Here is an 18,570-nt window from a genome sequence, read left to right on the forward strand (position 1 = left end):
ACGGCGGGACCGCGTCATGTGACAGGCCCTAGCGACGGGGAAGGCGGAAGTGACGTATTACCCTCCGTCGCGTGACCTGACCGGCGGAAGTAGCGCGCTGAGTGCATGTGACCAGGAATATGCCCAAGGGGAAGTGACGTTAAAAGGTCATGTGGAGGGGGGCGGGGCGGGGAGAGACTGAGCGGGTCACCAAAACCCAAAATGGAGTTTGAGGTGGTCCCACAGAGAGGCCTGTCCCTTCCCAGCATGCCCTGCGGCCCCAGAGACAGGTCCGTCCCAGCATGCCCTGCGGCCTGACAGAGAGAGGCCTGTCCCATCCCAGCATGCCGTGCGACCTGACAGAGAGAGATATGTCCCAGCATGCCGTGCGGCCCCACAGGAAGGTATGTCCCAGCATGCCGTGCGGCCCCACAGGAAGGTATGTCCCAGCATGCCGTGCGGCCCCGCGGAGCGGCCTGTGGGTGTCCCATCCCAGCATGCCCTGGTCCATCTTGAACGGAGCCTTGGCACTGGCAGTTGGCCTGCCCTGCCCCCTCTGGGTAAGGCCGCCCGGTCGGTTGGGCTCACGCAGCGCGAGGAGGGGCTGTGCTGGGCTGCGCTGCGCTCTGGGCGGGCTGGGCCCGGCCCGTTTGTGGCCCCACAGCACAGCTGCTGCTGCCCTGGACCTGCCAGGCCTAGCGCGGGGCTCCCCGGCTCCCCTCAGCGAGGTCGTCCCGCTGCTCGGCTGATATCTAGGCAGCCGGCACGTGCGGTGCTAGGTGCTGACGTGTGGCGGGGGGTGCCTGATCTCTGGTAACCGCCCCATTCCTGTCTCCGGAGGGCCCAGCCCAGGAGCTGCCGCCCGCCCGCCGGTCTGCAGACCCGGCCTCTTCACACCAGTGACCGAGAACAGTCTGTCTTCTCCTGTCTCTGGAGCCGTTGCCAGGCAACAAGACATCCGCTGCCTTTGCTCTAGATAACCCGGTTTCCCTTCCGCTTTGCCCCGCTGGTGACGATGCTTCTCGTGGAACCGGGGTCGCTTTACAGGCACCTCCCCCCCCCCCCCCCCCCCCCCGGGAACGGCTGGCCTGGAGAGACTGGGGCTGTGGGGCTGGAGCTTTGGGTGACCAGCGGAGCATCAGCCGGGTAGTGCACGAGTTCCCACGTCCCAGCACCTGTCATCGCTGTGATCATTGTGCTGCGTGGCCCTGGGGCGGAGAAAACCTCGACAATGTATACGTGGTTCGGAAATCAGAACGCAAAGTAAAAAGACACCCCCCTCCCCCCTTTTGTTTAAATCTCATGGTATTAAGTTAGTCTCTGATTTTTAGCAGGGGGCGGGGCTGAATCATGATTTTTGTGTGTCTGGGGTTGGCAATGCTCTGTTAGCCACAACACCTCAGGGGCGGGGGGCCCAAACTTGCAATGTGCCCTGGGCAATTCTAACCTGGCTGGGGCCCAAGATTGCCAGTCTGGCCAGAGCTTCCAGGGCAGGCCTTTGGCAGCCATGGGTGCGCTCTGGCAACCTTCTGCCCTGTCCTGTGTAAGCTGCTATCACAAGCCCAAGCCCATTGCTAACTTACTTTCCCGTCTGTGTGCTAGGCTGCATTTCCCACAGTGCTCTTTGTGAGAGGTGGGTGGGGCCCTGCCAGGCACCGGAGGGAACTCGTTACTAGTTGCAGCACTGAAGCAAGCTCAGGGGGTGGACCTGAAAAAATGCATTTCCCATCCCATGAGGTTGTGCCAGGGGGACCAGCCCACCAGACTTGAAGCACTTCGGTGGTGAGGGCAAGGATGTGGTGCTGTTTGGGATCTAGAGGAGCAGGCTGGGGGGGCTGAGTTGGGCTTAGTGCTCCCAGGCAGCAGCACAAGGAGACCCCTCTTGGGTGCTTCAGTCCCCCATTTTTTCTCTCTCTCCTTCATTTCCATAACTTTGCTTTCCCCCTTTTTATCTTTTCTTTTTACATTTATCCCCCCTTTCTTTCTCATTGGTTTGCCCCACTTATCTTTCTGTTTTCTTTGTTTTTCCTCTTTTCTTTGTTTCTCAAAGAGTGCTGCTTGGCGCTGGCATTAGCCTGAGGCCTTCTCCTACATCTGCTCAAAGGGGCTGAGCCAGCTGCCTGGAATTCAGAGGGATGGAGAAGAGGAAGAAAGGCCCAGCCAGCAGTGAGAGTGCGTGTCTGGGACTTGGGAGATCTGGTTCATTTCCCTGCTGTGCCTTGTGTGACTTTGGGGGAAGTCACTGAGTGTCTCTGGCCCTCAGTTCCCAATGGGGATAGTAGCACTTTCTGACCTCACACTGCTGTTAGGATAAATCCATTAAAGATTCTGAAGCGCTCAGGTACTACGGTAATGGGGGGGGGGGGGGGGGTGTGTCATGTAAATACCATACACAGATAGCAGTCTCAGCTGCCTACTGAGTTGGGCTTTCTACATTTCTCTGTTCTTTCTATGTTCAGTGTTGTAAAAACCACACACCATAGACAGCTGTTTTGTCACTTAGTGCTTGCTTCCCTATCTTGTATAAGCAGCTAAATCACAATAAAACAAACTGAAACAACCAACCTTAAATGCTAATACCACTTCTCCACAGAAGCGGTTTCTGTATTTTATCACAAGGATGTAATGCAGTTACTAGTGCCCTATGCAATTGGGGATGAAGTTGTGTCATGCTTTACAAATCTTAGAGGACTCTTGAGTTTAAGAAAATGTGATTAAAACACAATGTAAGAAATGCTGATAGATAATCAGGCCCTTCCTTTGGCGTCATCTGGGGATTGAAATCAGGCTTCTCCTTAATAAACTGTCTCTGTTTATTTACTCTATTTGTGGTGACTCTAATGATTTCCCAACTTCTCCCTGCTCTCTGCTGTTTTGATTCCAGGGTTTGGTTGAGTGTCGAGTGAGATGGAGGCCACTTTGCCGGCAGTGGCAGAGGAGCTTTTGAAAGAGATAAAAAAGGCTTTCCAGGAGACCTCGCATGGTATGTGGAGAAAAGCAGAGTTATACTGAGGTGTTTGTGGTCCAATCATAGCCTGGCTAAGACACTGAAAAGTTTGGAGATCCTATGTGAAAAAAAAAAACCCCACCCCTGCCCCATGGTGTCACAGTCTGTCTGTAAAGAGACATGGTCACCCGTGGTGGTTTATTAATACCAATATATCATAGCTTTCTGGGATTCAGGCAGGAGGTCAATGTAATCTTGTTCAGATCTTCCGAGGCCTGTGATGTCTAAGGAACATATGGCCTTGAAACAACTTAAACGGGCTTGAGCTTCTGAAAATGCTGAGCGCTTGCCCTCTGAAAATGAGGCACTTTTAAAGTAACCCAAATTGGATGCCCCAAAATCCCTAGTTGCTTTTGAACATGTAGGCTATAGCATATTTACTCCTAAGCATCTCACTGAGGATCTAATAGGTTGAAATCATTGTTCACGGCTGCACAGTTAGCTCGAAGGAACTCTGCTTCAGTTTCAAAGTGGCTTGTGGAGACAGTGCTGGACATAAGAATCTTAAATGGGGATGCTAATTGCATATCATTACCCAGAATTCAGGTTCATGGCTATTGCTATTTCTGTGTGCTCACAGTCTCACAAACTTAAAAGCCAGGGACAAAACAGAACCTGTACAGAAATTGACAGTTCTCCCAATTAAACAGCAGAGGGGGCTATACTCTGGGTTATGATCTGCTGCATTTTCAGCAGGGAGTAAGAGGAATAAGCCAACAGTTAGATCCTGGTCAGTTATAGAAGCTAGTGTGGAACAATTATTATTCACTGCATGCTGGGTTACTTAGATATTTCTGTAACCCACACTGAAAGAATCCTATTGTATGTGTTTACGTGGCAAATAGTCCAAGTGGCGCCTGCAGAAATGGAGTGTCTGTTTAAAGAATATGTTCTGCCGAAGCCAGAATCAAAGGAAGCAGAAATATGGGAAAGCCCAAATGTGAGGAAGAGCATTTGACCATCCCATTTAAAGGAATGGCATTGGATAGCTAGTTAGCATCAAAACTGCCCCAGTGACCGAACCAATCTTTACGGAGCTCAGTGTAAGTGCATTATGGATACTGTCTAGTTACTTTAGTTCCAAGATCTGGTTCGACTTTGTTCTGTTTTATAAAGGATTTTGTAGAAACATAATATGAAAACAAAACAAAAAAAAGGGGGGGGGGGGATTTATAATGTAAATTCCCCCTTGGAATTTTGGTAATGACATGAGAGCCAGAAAATGAAATTGACCAGTCTAGTGTTGTTATCCAAATTGAGTAAGTGTGGAAACGTCCATTAACAGCATCAGCCATGGAGAATACATAAGATAGTTAAAATCTTTACAGTTGTAATCATCTAAAGTCCCAGTCCCCCTATGACATCCATGTGGGCAGGCCCCTGCCCCCGCCCTGAATCCCATTAGTGGTAACCAAAGAATCAGCTTGCAGGGTCGGGCCTAAACTGTTCAGTAAAACAGGTTGAGGATTTTTTTAATGTAATTATTCACTTTAACAAATGCTCCTGTTAAAAGGAGGTATCTTTCTATGCACAAAATCAAAATCAACGAACCATTTGAGCCCTCCAAGACTGCTGGGAAAGGAAGAGCACTGTTAAAAGACTAGAATTTATACATTTATTAAATGACAGTTTGATTCCAAGATAAAGCTGCAAGGGAAGCAAATAAATATTTACTCTTTTAAAACCAGGCTGTTAATGTAACAGGCAAGTTGGTAAAACCGTCAGGCCATTCTTACCCTTTTTAGAAGTAGGATATTAGAAAAGCAAATGTATTTGTGGCTCCATATTTCTCTTTAAAATTAGTCACTGCAGCTCAGAATCATTTTTTAAAATGTCTTCACTTAATGTAGGTCATACATATACGAAGTAACATACACAGTTTTGTTTATAAGTATGACCTACATAAGGAACGGCAGTTGGTTGGCAGGTTGGTTTAAAAAGAAATGTTTCAATGGAATTGGGAGACTCTTGTGACTATATTAACTGGGGAGAGCCCAGCATAATGTAACTGGCTTCTGCTCAGCTGTGCACATCTGGGTTGAGATCTGAGGCTGGAGAGGGGCCAGGACTGGAATAGTGGAGAATGCTGCATATCAAGATTAAGGAGCATTTGGTTCTGTGGATGACTAGTCTGAAACCCTTCCAGCTCAGCATCCGCTATTTGTCAGCAAAAGTCAACACTCATTTTTGCCACAGAGTTTCTCCTAATGCATTGTCCACGTGTTTTTAATCTGAGAGAACCTTAGGTGAGCAGGGGCTACCTATTGTGCTTTGAGAGGTAGGAGAGTCATTCTTCACTATGGGCATCTGTCTCTGATTGTGACGCCATCACCATTGGCGTCATGTTTGGGGAATTCTCTTCCCTAACAAACCACTGTACTTCTTCCTATGTCTCTCTGTGGTTAGGGAGGCTGGATTGATCACTGTAGGGGACAACCCTGCATGACCTATGGGGATGGATAAAGTGGAGCCCATGGGGCCTCTTTCTGACTCTGATTTCAGAGGCTCTTTTGCAAAATGTTTGGTAAAATTACATTTCTTTGTCTTTTTGTTACAGTTCCTGATGATCTCCTGCTGGCGTAAGTACTTTCTGCTGTGCTCCTTGCCCATTCCTAGAGGGCACTTATCGTTTGCTTTTCTTCCTCTGCTGCCTCATGTCTCTTCCAGTTTGACCAGCAGGCATTTTGCGTGAAATGTAGCTAAATTTGTAGCAGGTGGTGGGACTCGATGGCCAAGCATCCTATCTGGGGTGGAGGGATGGTTCCTCAGGCTCCCCAGTGTCTCCCAGCCACAATATGAGCTTGTGTTGTAAAGCGTTTTAAGCCAGGATGAATTAGACATCCAGGCACCTAGGAGGTCTCTCCAGAGTCTTACAGTCATATTCAGACCAGGTGTAAACAGACCTGAGTCCAGTGAAATCAAAACTTTTCTCTGATTAATTCTTTCCAAACCACTCCCCCAGAGTGTCACATCTCCTGCTGTAGTTATGAGCACAGCAGTGTCTTCGTGTTCTCCTGTCTGTCCAAGCCAGAGAGATATGTGATGGTAAAAGGGGGAAAGAGAAAGGAGCCTATAGATGTATCCACACAAAATAACTGGCACCTTGAAGGTCATGCTGAGAATCCCATTGCTACCAAGATGCCTGCGGGAAAGGAAGGCCAGGGTTGGCTATTAATACCATCCCTGTCTGAGCCTGGGAATGTGTCAGCCGGAACCCAGCAATGGCCATAACCAAAAAACCAACTGACACAGAGCCTGCACGCCTTGTTGATCTGTGGCAATGCTGGAGCAGAAGCAGCAGCAGCAGCGGAGAAGACACTTCTACTTTCACACTGTGATGCTGCATTCTGACACAATTGTGGTTTGGGCTAGGCAGGGAATCTGTCAGATCTCACTGACTTTGAAAATTAGCTTTGCAGTGTAACACTGGTAAGTGGAGCTGAGCAAAGTGTTTTTGACAAATGGGAAATTTGCTGAAAAATTCATTTTTGGGGGCATCAAAACTATTTGCAAGTTGGGATTGAATTCTGTGAATAATCTTATCTGAAAAATAATGGGGAAAATTCTCAAAAGTCAAAATGGACTGGTTTGACTGTTTCGAAATGCAACATTTTGATTTTTCGTTTTGAAGTGGCACCTCATTTAGAAATTTAGCTAATTAAAAAAGGCATGAAAAACACACAAAAATGACCCAAAATGAAAAACCAAAAAAAGGTTTGAGGTTAAATGAAACATTTTGTTCAACCTGAAACAAATGTTTGGGCTTTCTTCTTCTTTAAAAAAAACCCAAACAAAACCAATAACAAAAATCAGTTTTGGCTTGAACTGAATCAAATTGGGGGGAGGGGGGAGGTTGACCCCCAGACTGAAAAATCAATTATTCGCTCAGGTCTACTAGTAAGCATCTCCCTGGTTTTCTGTAGGTTGCAAGATACCGTGGGTTTTACTCCATGGCGTCCTGTCCCCCATAGATCATAACTGGGCTTGGAAGAGTTCGATTTTAATTGATAGGTGTCAGAACAGTTGATTTCTTTCTGTCTAAAAGTGAAGAGGAAGGAAAAAAATGTCATTGAAAACTGAGTGAAGTTAACTTAGTGGAATCCCATTGATAACTTAATAGCTGTTGATTATTAACTACTGCCCCCCGTCCCTTCTCCCCTGTCAGCCCCCCATTCCCCAGTTACCACCAATGTCCTCTGGCTCAGCAACATTCTCATTGTATTCCTGAAGCTGTGCTGGCTCTGGCCTCCTGCAGGCACTGCATTTCAACTTGGCCTCTGACTTATTTCCTGCCAGTACAAAAACGTACATTGATAAAACTATATTTAAAAAAAGAATCTCCAAAAACTGCAACAGCCAGTGAAATTCACTAAAACCAACCGATCCCAATCCTCAATCTAATCGTTAAGGAATGAGTCACCCTGGGAGTCCTTCCCCACCTGCCTACCCTCTCCTCTGATGAAATCACTCCCTATTTGCTTCGAATTTCTGCCTCTCCTCCAGCAGTAAGTCAGGCTGTTTGGCATGTAATCCATGGGGTTGACGTAGAGATTTGGGTCAGCTCTGCTGCTGACACCACAGAGCTGTGCTGCTGACATCACTGTCTTGAACTCTGTGTCTTGATTGTGTCTTCTGAGAATAAGAAGCTTTTCTGTTTCCTTCTGTTCTTGTTGTTAAAAATCTCTTCCTTCATACATATCTCCTTGTTGTTTACCTTTGTGTCTGATCCAGGCTGCATGGATTTTTCTCTGTGGATAAAAGGTCTATAAAGCTTATCTTTATTACTGCTGAACTCTTTGGAACTCATTCAAACCAGCAGGGTGTACAGATCCAAAATAACTTCTAAGCCTCTGAGCTGTTTGGACAATAGGCTAAGGACTCGGGTATCCATAGCTGGCACACAGTTAATCATAGCCCTACGTGACGTCTTACACATGCTAATGGCACCATCAGGAGATAAAAGCCTTTCTGCAGGGTGCTAAATGTAAACATGTCAAAAGGACAACAGAAACTCTAGTCTCCCCGCTGAGGTCAGGAGCATCTGCCCTGCTACACCTTTCCGATGGAATAGCAGGGGCAACGTCAAACGGGCTAAACCAGGGTGCTTCCTTATGTGATAGATTCTCTCACTCTAGTCATCTCCAATGCTTGGAATATGACCCTGGGCTGTGTCCGGCATGAGCAGGAAGCATCTGATAGGGGACGAATCACGTCCCTAGACTGTCACTGTACATGGGCTTAGCCAAATGCATGGGAAAGGATGAAGTATTCCTTCCTGGCCTTCAGCCACGTACTTTCCCAGCTTGCTTTGGGGAGAAGCAGAGCGCTGATTTACACCTCAGTTACGACTCTCAGCTTATGACACAACCATTGTAAACTAATCCAATTTCATGCTTCAGGGCACGAGCTAATTTCTTCTGGGGTCAGGAAGGCGTCCCCCCTCGCCCCACCTCCTGTTGCACAATGGACTAGTTTATTTCCTCCATAATACGAAGCATTGGGTGTTGGTGACAGGTGGAGGCAGGATTCCAGACTGACTGACCAACCGATGGTCTGACCTGGGACAGTTACCCCTAGGCATTCTTAGGCTTCTGTGTGTGCTAGAAGCACCAGTTCTTTTTCCCCACACCCACATGCTTTGTTTTTCTAATGCTGCTCCTGTCTGCATCCTCACAGATACCCATTCTGACAGCGTGATGGTGCTCTGTTGGTTGTCAGAGTGGAGTGCAGCCTATGGGTGTCTTGCTCTTCCTTTTGGCAGCTGGGAGCTGGAGCCTGGTTCCTCTGTCAGTGCCCTGTATTAGGCTTTTCTTACCGGCGTGTCCTGCAGGGAGGGGTCATGGAGACAAGGCAGCTGTTTATGGGTTTTGACCAAGGTGTTCTCTAGCCCCTGCCCGGAGCAGGCTTCGTTGTCATGGGGGTTAAATGCCAGCTACTGCACTGGTGCCAGCAATACTAGCGCCTGCCTGTCCCCCTTTCTCTCATGCCCCACTTGTGATAGTCAATGGTCCTTAAAGGGATATTATCAAGTTAAAAATCCTCCATTAAAGCCAGACCCTTACCTGTGTGGCTGATAATGCCTTGTATCCGTTCAAGGACTGGGCCTGAAATTTCATGTGCACGTCACCAGTGCTATGCTCCTTGTTTCACTTTCGTTGGAGACAGTGACCATTTCGCTTTCTGGGCCTCTTACACTTGGCCAGTGCTGCTGGGTTGCAGGTCACAACACCGGAGGAGGGACGTGTCCTCCCTTTTATCCATCAATTTTAAAGAAAAAAAACTTTAAAACATTTATTTTAAATTAAATCTTATTGGGAGTTTTGAAGAATTTTGGGGGATGGTTTGTGATTGGGATGGACAGTTGGGCCATGTCCCTCTCATGTTCTTCTCTTCCACCCTAGACCAGAGAATCTTAAAACTTCATGATCCTCTCGGGCTGGGATCTGTCCCTCCAGAGACAGCCCCATGTTCCAGCAGCTGCAGTTACTAAGCACGATGTCTTGTCTCCTGGAGTTGGGGCTGGGATTGGCAGTCACTCTAGAGAACCTGAAGAAGGGCGAGAGAATGACCCATGTGCTTCATGGCCTCCTAAATAGGTTTTGTTTGGGGGCATTGAGCATATAACATGAAAGTGGTGCAGTGATTTTTGCATAGCACCTTAGAGATGCAGTGGGGATCTCTGGCCACGGGCCCCTGGGGCTCTGTTTGGCTCGATGGCCTTGAAGAGACAAATCTTGCTTCCATCAGAGACTCCCATTGATTTCAAGAGGAGCAGGAGCGGGCGATACCTTCGCAACATAGCCTGACCCAGTGACCTCTTCTCTTCTAGGCTGAAATTCATATTTGGCTCATCTGCTGTGGCGGCCTTGGATTTGGTAGATCAACACTCAGTCACCCGAGTCATGTCTCCTAGTGGAAGGACCGTGTACCAGGTATGGACCATGCTTTCTCCTGCCTCACTCTCAAGTTCTCTGCCCCTTTCAGTGGCTGTGTGTCCATGTGGCCCTGTGGAAAGATATTGCCGTACCACGTAGGATACGGAACTGCAATGACTAGTTCAGATCCCCCGTAGGCAGATCGGGACGTGAAATGGAAAACACACCGCATGTTAAAATGGTGCAGGAGAGCGACAGTGCTGAGTGATAATGCAATCTCCGTGGCATAGAACTGTGCCCACTCGGGGCATTGCATCTCCCTGAGAAGCAGCCAGCTACTCCCAGGGACAAGACCATTAGTCTGAGCTGAGCTGGCAGCTGGCTGTGTTCCTATAGGTACCAGTGCTAGAAGGACGTTTTCCAGGGATCACCGAGTTCAGTTTTATTTACATCAAATCCCTCAGCATTCTGTATCGCCTCTGTCCCTCTAGCAGGGCCCCGTCTCTGCCCATCACAGTCTGTCTCCCCGCTGTCCTGAATGCTGTGTCTAGCTGGGTGTGCTACTAACGGGGTCACTCCCTGCCCAGCTGGGGGTGATGGACGAGTAAATTCACGACAAGCAGAGGGAATCTGCTGCATCTGGAAGCTGTTGGGGCCTGGTGTGAATTGAATCCGTGGGCAGCTCACCTTGAGCAAGTCTCTGTATCACAGAAACCACCGTAATTGGCTTCCCTGCGCCGGGGTGATGGAAGTGCCTTTGCCCCAGAGGGGGTTCCTCCAGGGCCAGGATTGAGACCTGTCAGCAGAAGGGACTGATGTGTGGGGAGCCTGCCCTGCCACTCCCCATGCTGTGCCTGGGGTGGGGTAAACAGAGGGCTTCCGTCACCGTTGCTGCCAGTGCAGCACCTTGCACCAGGCTCAGTGCACCCCTAAAGAACAACAAACTCGCCCTTGCTGTCAGAGCAGCCCTGAGTGGCATCCCCAGTCGTCCTCCCTACAGCTGCCTGTGGTCTGTGTCATCCTGGGTTCTGCTTCAGAAAGAAACAGCCTCCTCCTGGACACATGCCTGATACTGCTCCCTGCCGCGTAAGTCGCTTTTCCTTCCCGCTGTCTTCATCTGAAGGGCTCTTCTAGTGCTCACCTAAGCCACAGCCCGTGAGCTAACCCAGCTCCCTGTAGCTCCAGAATGGGGATGCATGCAACCCGCTCGTGACAGCCACAAGCACTTTCTCGTCATTGCTCAGCGGAGACACAAGCACCAGCCAGTGGCAAAGCGTTGAGCATTCATTTGGGGTTTTAAAAAATATGCAAATAGAGGTGGGATCCTGGCAAATTGTCTGTGCGGCTCTTAATGTTGCAGAGTCTAGGCACTGATTAGCACGCCCAACGTGACCGATGAGGGGAGATCTGCAGGCTGTAGAAGAGAAGCCAATCACCTCGACTGGACACGATGGCAAATACTTCTCTTCTAAGGGTTAAGCTCAGACTGGGCATCTGAAGCCTGTTCCATCCCTCCCTTTCTCCCTGCAGCTCTTGTTCGGATCTGTTTGTTTAGTTTTGATCGTTCACATCCTGCATCTTTATTGGATTATTTGTTTAACTAGATTTTAATTTTAATTTCCTAGAATTCTGTGGCCGCCTGCCCCCCAGTCTGTAAACTGATTAAAACGCTCATGTGGAAACATCTTCTGCAGCTCCTGGGCTTAGACATATGGTGCTGTTTAACGAGACACTGGTTGCAGTCACAGCTGCCAGATGATCCGGGAACCTGGCATTTGCTGGAGCTGAACATAAGTCCAGTGATTTTTCCTCAAATGCCTGTGAAGCCAGTTTTCCAGCACCAAGCTATCCCTGCTTCCTGTGCTGGGTTCCACCTCTTATCCATGCCATGGACATACCTAGTAAGAGAAGATTTGGAAGCTTAAAAACTGACACCCATCTGACTTGGTTCTTTGTGCTCAGGAGTTTTTTCCGTCATGGGACCCACAGCAGCGCCTGGCTATGTGTCTGCCGAATCCTCATCACTCTCACCATGCATGCGGGATATGTGCTCCTGTCTCTGAGGTCAGTTTCCAGCTCTCAGCTTTACTTGTTCCATTGGCTCCACGTACGACACGGGCTCGATGGTGGTTTTCTCCCGGAAACTGCGTTTTGGTTGTTTGGTCAGTCTCTGAGTTCTTGCAGGGGATGTACACGCCTCTGGGAGTTTGGGAAGCAGCCCTTGACCCCAGGACTGGAGATAATGACGTGAGGAGACGGCGCAGCTTCTCAGGATGAGGGAAGCAGGGCGACCTCTGGTTTTGGCAGCGTGGAAAAGGAGGCACCTTGGCTTGTGGATTTGAGATTCCACCTTAATAAGAGGAAAGTGAAACTCCTGGACTTCCTAAGCTGGACAGCAGCTTCCAGCGGGAAATCCTCAACCCTACAATGCTGGCAGCCTCTGAACTCGTCTGAGGGAAAGTCACCATCAAAATACTTAGTCCTGCAGGAAAACAATTCAATGGGACAGAGAATAACAAACTTATTGCAAGTGAAACAAACACAGTGTGTGGAGTGAATAGGAGCCTGGGGGCAGGTGAGATGAATAAGCAGTCTCTGATCAAAGCCCAGTGTCTTCCATGGTGTAAACACAAGTCCCTGGTTACCGTTTCTGCTCCCCACCAGAGGCCAGGCCCTGCCCGGCAGGGAAGCAATCCAAAAACCAGATGGGGGAGAGGTGGGTAGAGAGATGAGAGACGAATGCTTCCAAGTAAAACACTGCGGCAGCCCCTGGCATGGTCGGTCCGTCGGCGTGTGGGTGGCAGTGAAAGTGGAGCTGGGGCAGAGGCATTCTTGGGACAGCTGCTTTGAGAGTGGCAAGCAGAGCGTTGGATTTGGAGGGGAGCAGCGCTGGCGGTGGGAGGAGGCTAGAAGGAACGTGGTTTCCTGAAGATGGGTATCAGTGTGCACACTTCAGATGCTCTCTGCAGCTTGCTCACTGTGAAGCGGGGAGATGCTGTCTCGTGTGTGTGGCTGGGACCCAAAGCCTGCTGCTCTGTGGAACTAGAGCACAGAGCGTTTGTGGGGTCACTGGGTCCAGTCAGGGCCCAAGCTCCAAGCCTCTCTTCCTTAGGGCTTGTCTACACAGCAAAGTGTCACAGGCTATACCGACATAAACCCCATGTGGACTACTTAGTCCAGTAGAAGAGTGGCTTAAACCCCTTCCACAGCAACATAAGCTAATGCTGGAAAAGGCCCTTCCTATGCTGGAACTGAAGCATTCACGCAGGGAGTATGGCTCTGTCACCAGTACAACCGAAGCAGTTAAATTCACCCCATAGCACGTACCAGTCTAACACTCCTAAGAGCAGACGAGACCTTCGACTTCAGTGGGGCTGTGCTGGGGGTTTCAGCCTGAGCCCAGCAGCTGGGTGGATCTAAAAGAGCCCAGGATGGAGCCTGGTTTGACTGATTGTGATTTCTGTGACGCAGACTAATAGTCTAGGCTGCCCACCCAGGAGGTCGGTGAGAGATTCCCCCACCCAGGCCGTCTAAAGAACCTTGTACAGTTGGCTATGGGTACAACTAGTGGAGGGGGTTCCAGCTTTCCTTGGATTACCTAACAAAAGCTGGAGCCAGAGACACCAGCCTGGGCCAATTATTGAACTTCCCTGGCATTAAAGCTAGTTCAAGCCCCCTTCCTGAGTCTGCATGGCAGATACTAGACTCTTGCTGAATGCTGCCTAGGCATAACCAGTGCTGGACTGGCCTCGGATCTCAGGAACTGGGGCACCTCCGTTGTAGCCAGATTTACACTGTGCAGCACCTTCTACAAGCCGTTTCCCTGCCTGCTGGCAGTTAAAGTAGGAGATTCTGGGATGGCTTTTTCAGGCTGCGCACGTCAATCCCAGCAGCGGCCAACAGCGCATCTTGCCTGTCTGCTTCCCTGCCCTGAAAACATGCCCCGCCTCTGCCTAGCTGCTGCACACTCTGTCACCCTCTGTCCCTAAAACTGGGGCGTAATCCCCACTGGTGGTGTCTCCTCCACCCCAGCAAAGGGACGGCGTATGGGAAAGGAACGCAGAAGCAGCAGTCCCAGCACAGAAAGAGTGAGGCCCCTTCTCTGGAGACCTGAGCTTGCTTTGTTCAAGAAAACTGAAATCCAAACAACTGCAGCTGCTTGTGGCAGTAAAATGTCCCGACCCCCTCATGGCTTCCAGCCACTGCAGCTGGCTAGGAGAAGAGTCCCTGGCCAGGGTGCCCTTCTGGTTTGTTTCCACTCCAGCTTTCATCTGGCATAAGATGCAAGAGGTTTGTCCAGCCCCCGGGGAACTTGCTGGATGGTCTGAAGATCTGGGGTGGCCTTGAGTGGTTTGACACTCCTCTCCATCTGCTGAGAAGCTGGAGCTCTTCACTCCGCATTGGTGCGAGGGGGGCCACATGCTTGGCGGCAGCAGCGGTCTCTTCCGTTGTAGCAGCCGTGGGCAGCAAAGCTCAGCTGGCGCCCAGGCGTGCTGTGGGCCAGCTGCTGCCCAGTTTGCAGCCCCCATCACCAGTGCACAGGTTGTAAATCAGGGCGCATTTGTGGATAAGTAGGTAAGCCACTGTGACAGCTCTGGGGGCAGCTGGGACTTTGGGGCCGGCTGTGGCCACTTGGAAGTTAGTTGGGCAGAGCACCAGCCAGCCGCTTACCTCTGGCATTTGTCTGACGGCTTTTTCGAGACAATCAGCAGCCAGGCTGGCCACTGGCTCATGGCTTCTTTGCCCGCTGAAGTATCACATGGCACCCGGTGCTGTTATTCTTGTTAGGCAGGCTTGATGCTGGCCTCTCTGCCTTTGAAATGTTCCCACTATGGGTTCAGCTCCACCCGGGGGGGAGCCGGTGCATACACAGCAGCCTCAGGCGGGAGCTCTGTCTACGCGAATCTCGCTCTGGGGTAGCACTGATGGAGCTGAACTGGCAGCCCTGCACAGAATAGGCCAGAGAGGAGCCGGGGAAGCCAGGCTCCTGCAATCACACGAGGTGAGGTTCCTGAAGGAAAGCACAGGCACCCACGTGCCGGATTCCGGGTGTCCCCGGCTGTAGTCTCCCTATCTGGCTGCAGGTTGCCGGCAGCTGGGGCAGTGGGTCAGACGTGGTGAGTGACAGGGAGTTAGGTAAAGTCCCCATTTCTGAGGCCCAGTCTGTGAATCTGTCTGTTCCAGGTCCTCGGAAGTTCAGGCAAACTGTACACCTGTTATGCCGCCTGCCACTTCTGCACGTGCCCTGCATTTGCTTTCTTCGTGCTGCGGAAGAATGACAGCCTGCTGGTAAGCTGCCTGCCTTTAATGAGCGGGGGGAGCTAGCATGGGAGCTGTGCGCCAAGGGCCATGCCGTTGATACAGTTCCCTGAGCTGTATTTCATGTACCTGGTTGGGCAAGGGAGGAAATGCATAAGTGTTGAAATGCTGGAGCAATCGGAGGCCACCCCGGCCCTGGTCCGACAGGCAGGAGTCGTGCGTGAGCAGCCAGGTTCGTGGTGCTGGCTGTTTGAAATGCAGCGTTACTATGTATGACTATAGAGATCGGGGGGGGAGGCCCCTGGACTCATCATAAGGCTGCCTTTGTTATACCAGCCTCTAGTGGATGCCATGGGGGAGCCTCATCTGTAGTGACGTCCACTGTCTTTGCCTGCAGGGGAGTGGAACAGGATACGGTGGCTGATGGTAATACGGGTGCAGGGCACAGCAGCCCTTCATAATTCACTTCCCCACAGGGAAGGCCCGTGAGACCACCATGTAACATCCCGAGAGCCGGGTCACAGCAGCCGTCCTGTTGCCTCCATCTCCTGCCCTCCAAATAGAGGGGCCAAGCACATGGTCTCGTCACATGGGAACCACGTGGCTTTGGGCAAGAACCTGCAGGAGCTAAGCCAGGGAGGAAAGACCAGCCGTTGCTCCTGGCAATGGCAGGTGTGGGGCAGGCATTCGTGAGCCTTGGTCTTTGATTCACTGGAGGACACAGTGTGCTTTGGGCCTTGTGGTATCCTCAGCCGTATGTGAGGGGAGCTGGCACGGTGCACACAAGCTACCCAGGGGCCCTGCTGCAGGTCGGAGCCACCAGGCTGCCTATACCAAAAGCTCGGGGTGAGTGTTGCCCTGATTACAGAATTGACCTGGGCCCATCGACTGCCTGGTGCAGTATTCCTTAGCCTGTTCTCCAGCTTGTGCCCATGTTCTCTGTGCTGAGATTGGAACATGGTGGGGGAAGCCCTTCTTTAAACCCCACCCGGCCACACCTCAGCGTTGCAGCCAGCCTGCCATTCGTGCATCACTTCTATTGCTAATTTGCTCACACTCTGTATCTTGCAGTGTAAGCACATCCTTGCCACATACCTCAGCCAAGCCACGGGTGCATGCCAAGAGCTGTCTGTCTCAGACAAGCAGCTGGCAAGCATCCTACTGGCAGAGGAAGAGGAAGAAGAATGAAGGACTCGGACCATGTGCAGACACCCTCTCTCCAGCCACCCCTCCATGGATCCTCTGAGGTGCATCTACAAATACATTACTAACATCCCTAAGCCAAGCAGGCTTTTTGATCAAGGCAGTTAGTTTTTCCTCCCAGGTGAACTCAGGCTGGAAATTAATTCGCAGCCCTGCGCTGTTGTGTTGTAATAAATGTTACGAAGCCCCATAACATGAAAGCATGTCATGAAATCTCATGGCTGAGATTTTTGTGGAGTTAGCCCCCTTCCTCTCACTAGCTGATGGGTTGCTGAGAGAGCATGAACGATTTCTGGGCAGCAAGGATTTGTTTGGGATAGTGGGGGTCTGAACACAGCTTCCTTGGTGGTTTCTTGGCCCTTACTAATACTTCCCTAGTGCAGAGTTGACCTCTTCTAGTAGCTTCTTTCCCCCAACATGCCTTTGTGGGGCTGGCCTTTTATCAGTCCAGACCCGTCCTGGTCACTAAGGGGTAACCCAACAGGTAGAAAAATGTCATTGCTACCATGGTAGGCACATACCTGGTGATCATCCTCAGGGATGTAGATGCAATGCTCATGGTGAGGTTTTTCTGTACAACATGATGTTTAAATGGTATGGGGTATCCCAGCCAAACACAAAGTGCCATAACTCATAGAAACAGCGTCTAATTTTACAAAATTGGCAGAAAGCTTCTACCTCCAATTGAGGCTGCGACTGTGTACGCATGGGGAACCTGTGATGGCCAGGGCAGTTGTGCCCTAAGCCCAAGCAGGGCTCATTACCCTGAAAGACACAGTGAGGACAGAGACACTGCGTGTCCCCTCCCCAGCACAACTCTCAGCCCCACTCCATACTGAGCTGTGTGTCTGTTGGCCGATGCTCGGCGGGGCCCCACCAGTATCTGTCCCAGTTGCAAACATGGGGTGTTCTCAGCTAACACCCCTAGCGGACAGGCATGTCCCAAAGAAATGACACGGCGCAGACTGAGGTTGTTTTCAGTGGTAAATTTAAATCTTTCCGCTCTATGTAAATAACAAAGTTACTGTAAGTACAAAGTCCACCTAAGAAGTGGAGAATACCATCCATCCTATGTACATCAGGAGGATGGGGTAAGTGACACGTGAACAGATACAGACATGGGCAGTGCAGAGAGCTCCTCTGCCGTTTTTTTACTTGGATTCACATTTTTAGAAGCCTTCAACACTCAGTTTTGTTTCTTTCAAACCACTTACGTTAATAACTTAAAGAAGCCAGTGGCACAAACATTCTAGGGAAATGGGGACAAACATCTAAGTAAGTCTGGCTCCTGAGAGGTATATAAAAAGGCATTTGTAGTGGACCCTGACCTGCAATGCAAACCGGCACTCGTCATTAACTACCTGCTGGGACCCTGCTTTAGTGTGTTGCACACAGCGCTCGCTTGCCTGCCGCTGGGCTGCGATTTGTTTTAAGGCGCAATGAGGGGGGCACTCCTGGGTTTTGTTGCAATGACAAAAGTGGGTTGCACCCCTCCCAGCTGCACAGGTGTGACCCTGTTTCCTTCCGTGAGTAACAGGCGGGATGGACCCAAAGCTAATAGAGAATTGGGCAGCTAAACCTTCTCATCGCTTCCTAGCAAAAGGGCCCGTTAGAGTCGCCTGAGGCAGTGCTTCCGCTGGTCCCAGGAACACCCATTGCACCTGCTGATGGACAGGAACCTCCCAAATCGACACTATCAGGTCAGAAGTGCAGTGTAAGGAATAGTAGGGAATTTTTTCTTAGTCCCTTTAGTGCAGTGCAGTAAAAAAGAAACTAAAAGAAACACAATGTGGCCTATGACGTTATTCAAGTAAAATTTACCAATGACAAACAGCTGTAGACATCACGCAATTGCACTCCTCCCAGCACGTGCTTTACAAAGACCGGCAGGAGAGGGTGTTGGCTTCCATCTCGCCCACTTAGGGTGATGGTGCGTCCTTCCCTCCTTCCCCATCACCTGGCATCACCTCTTAGAACCTGCAGCCCCATCTGTTTTACAGAGCAGGGGCTGTGCACCTGAGCTGCTGAGCAGAGCCCTCTTAAATACCCAGGCATTAAGTACAGCTCCCTGCTGCTCACACATCAAGGGACCAAGTGGTTTAGCCATTCAATTTGCCACCTCACCGGCGCGGTAAGAACCTTCACATAAGGCTCCAGTACAGCAGAAGCCTGTAGGTCCCAGACCTCCCCATTGGTTTGCCCTGTAACAAGCCCAGCTCCTTCCTTTCCATTAACAATGTTACTGTA

At 50.4% G+C, this 18,570-nt stretch overlaps 1 protein-coding gene across 5 annotated transcripts; it reads left to right on the forward strand.

Annotated features, from left to right (window-relative positions):
- Positions 1–167: 167 nt before the first annotated feature.
- On the forward strand, positions 168–17,317 carry ZSWIM7 (zinc finger SWIM-type containing 7). 5 transcript variants are annotated; one of them, XR_010923228.1, is made up of 7 exons: positions 168–383; positions 2,864–2,962; positions 5,544–5,565; positions 9,816–9,918; positions 11,487–12,436; positions 15,046–15,150; positions 16,192–16,220. XR_010923228.1 is itself a non-coding variant. In XM_067565862.1 (7 exons), the coding sequence occupies exons 3-7, from the start codon at positions 2,887–2,889 to the stop codon at positions 16,306–16,308; spliced, it is 423 nt and encodes a 140-aa protein (XP_067421963.1). In that variant the 5' UTR covers positions 435–539; positions 2,030–2,151; positions 2,864–2,886; the 3' UTR covers positions 16,309–17,317. The 5 variants fall into 5 exon arrangements, 1 of the variants encoding a protein (XP_067421963.1); XR_010923226.1 differs by lacking the exon at positions 16,192–16,220 and adding an exon at positions 2,030–2,151 and having other exon boundaries at positions 169–383; XR_010923227.1 differs by lacking the exon at positions 168–383 and adding an exon at positions 405–539.
- The last annotated feature ends 1,253 nt before the right edge of the window (positions 17,318–18,570 follow it).

This window comes from Emydura macquarii, unplaced genomic scaffold (genome assembly GCF_026122565.2).
Source record: "Emydura macquarii macquarii isolate MOO-44397 ecotype Brisbane River unplaced genomic scaffold, CSIRO-AGI_Emac_v2 contig_2699, whole genome shotgun sequence".
Taxonomy (NCBI): domain Eukaryota; kingdom Metazoa; phylum Chordata; order Testudines; family Chelidae; genus Emydura; species Emydura macquarii.

Excerpts from the sequence above, each read along its gene's own strand:
- ZSWIM7 (XM_067565862.1), top strand. The coding sequence starts at position 2,887 with ATGGAGGCCACTTTGCCGGCAGTGGCAGAGGAGCTTTTGAAAGAGATA. Across the intron at positions 2,963-5,543 it reads TTTCCAGGAGACCTCGCATG|TTCCTGATGATCTCCTGCTG; the intron begins GTATGTGGAGAA and ends TTTTTGTTACAG. Across the intron at positions 15,151-16,191 it reads GGAAGAATGACAGCCTGCTG|TGTAAGCACATCCTTGCCAC; the intron begins GTAAGCTGCCTG and ends TGTATCTTGCAG.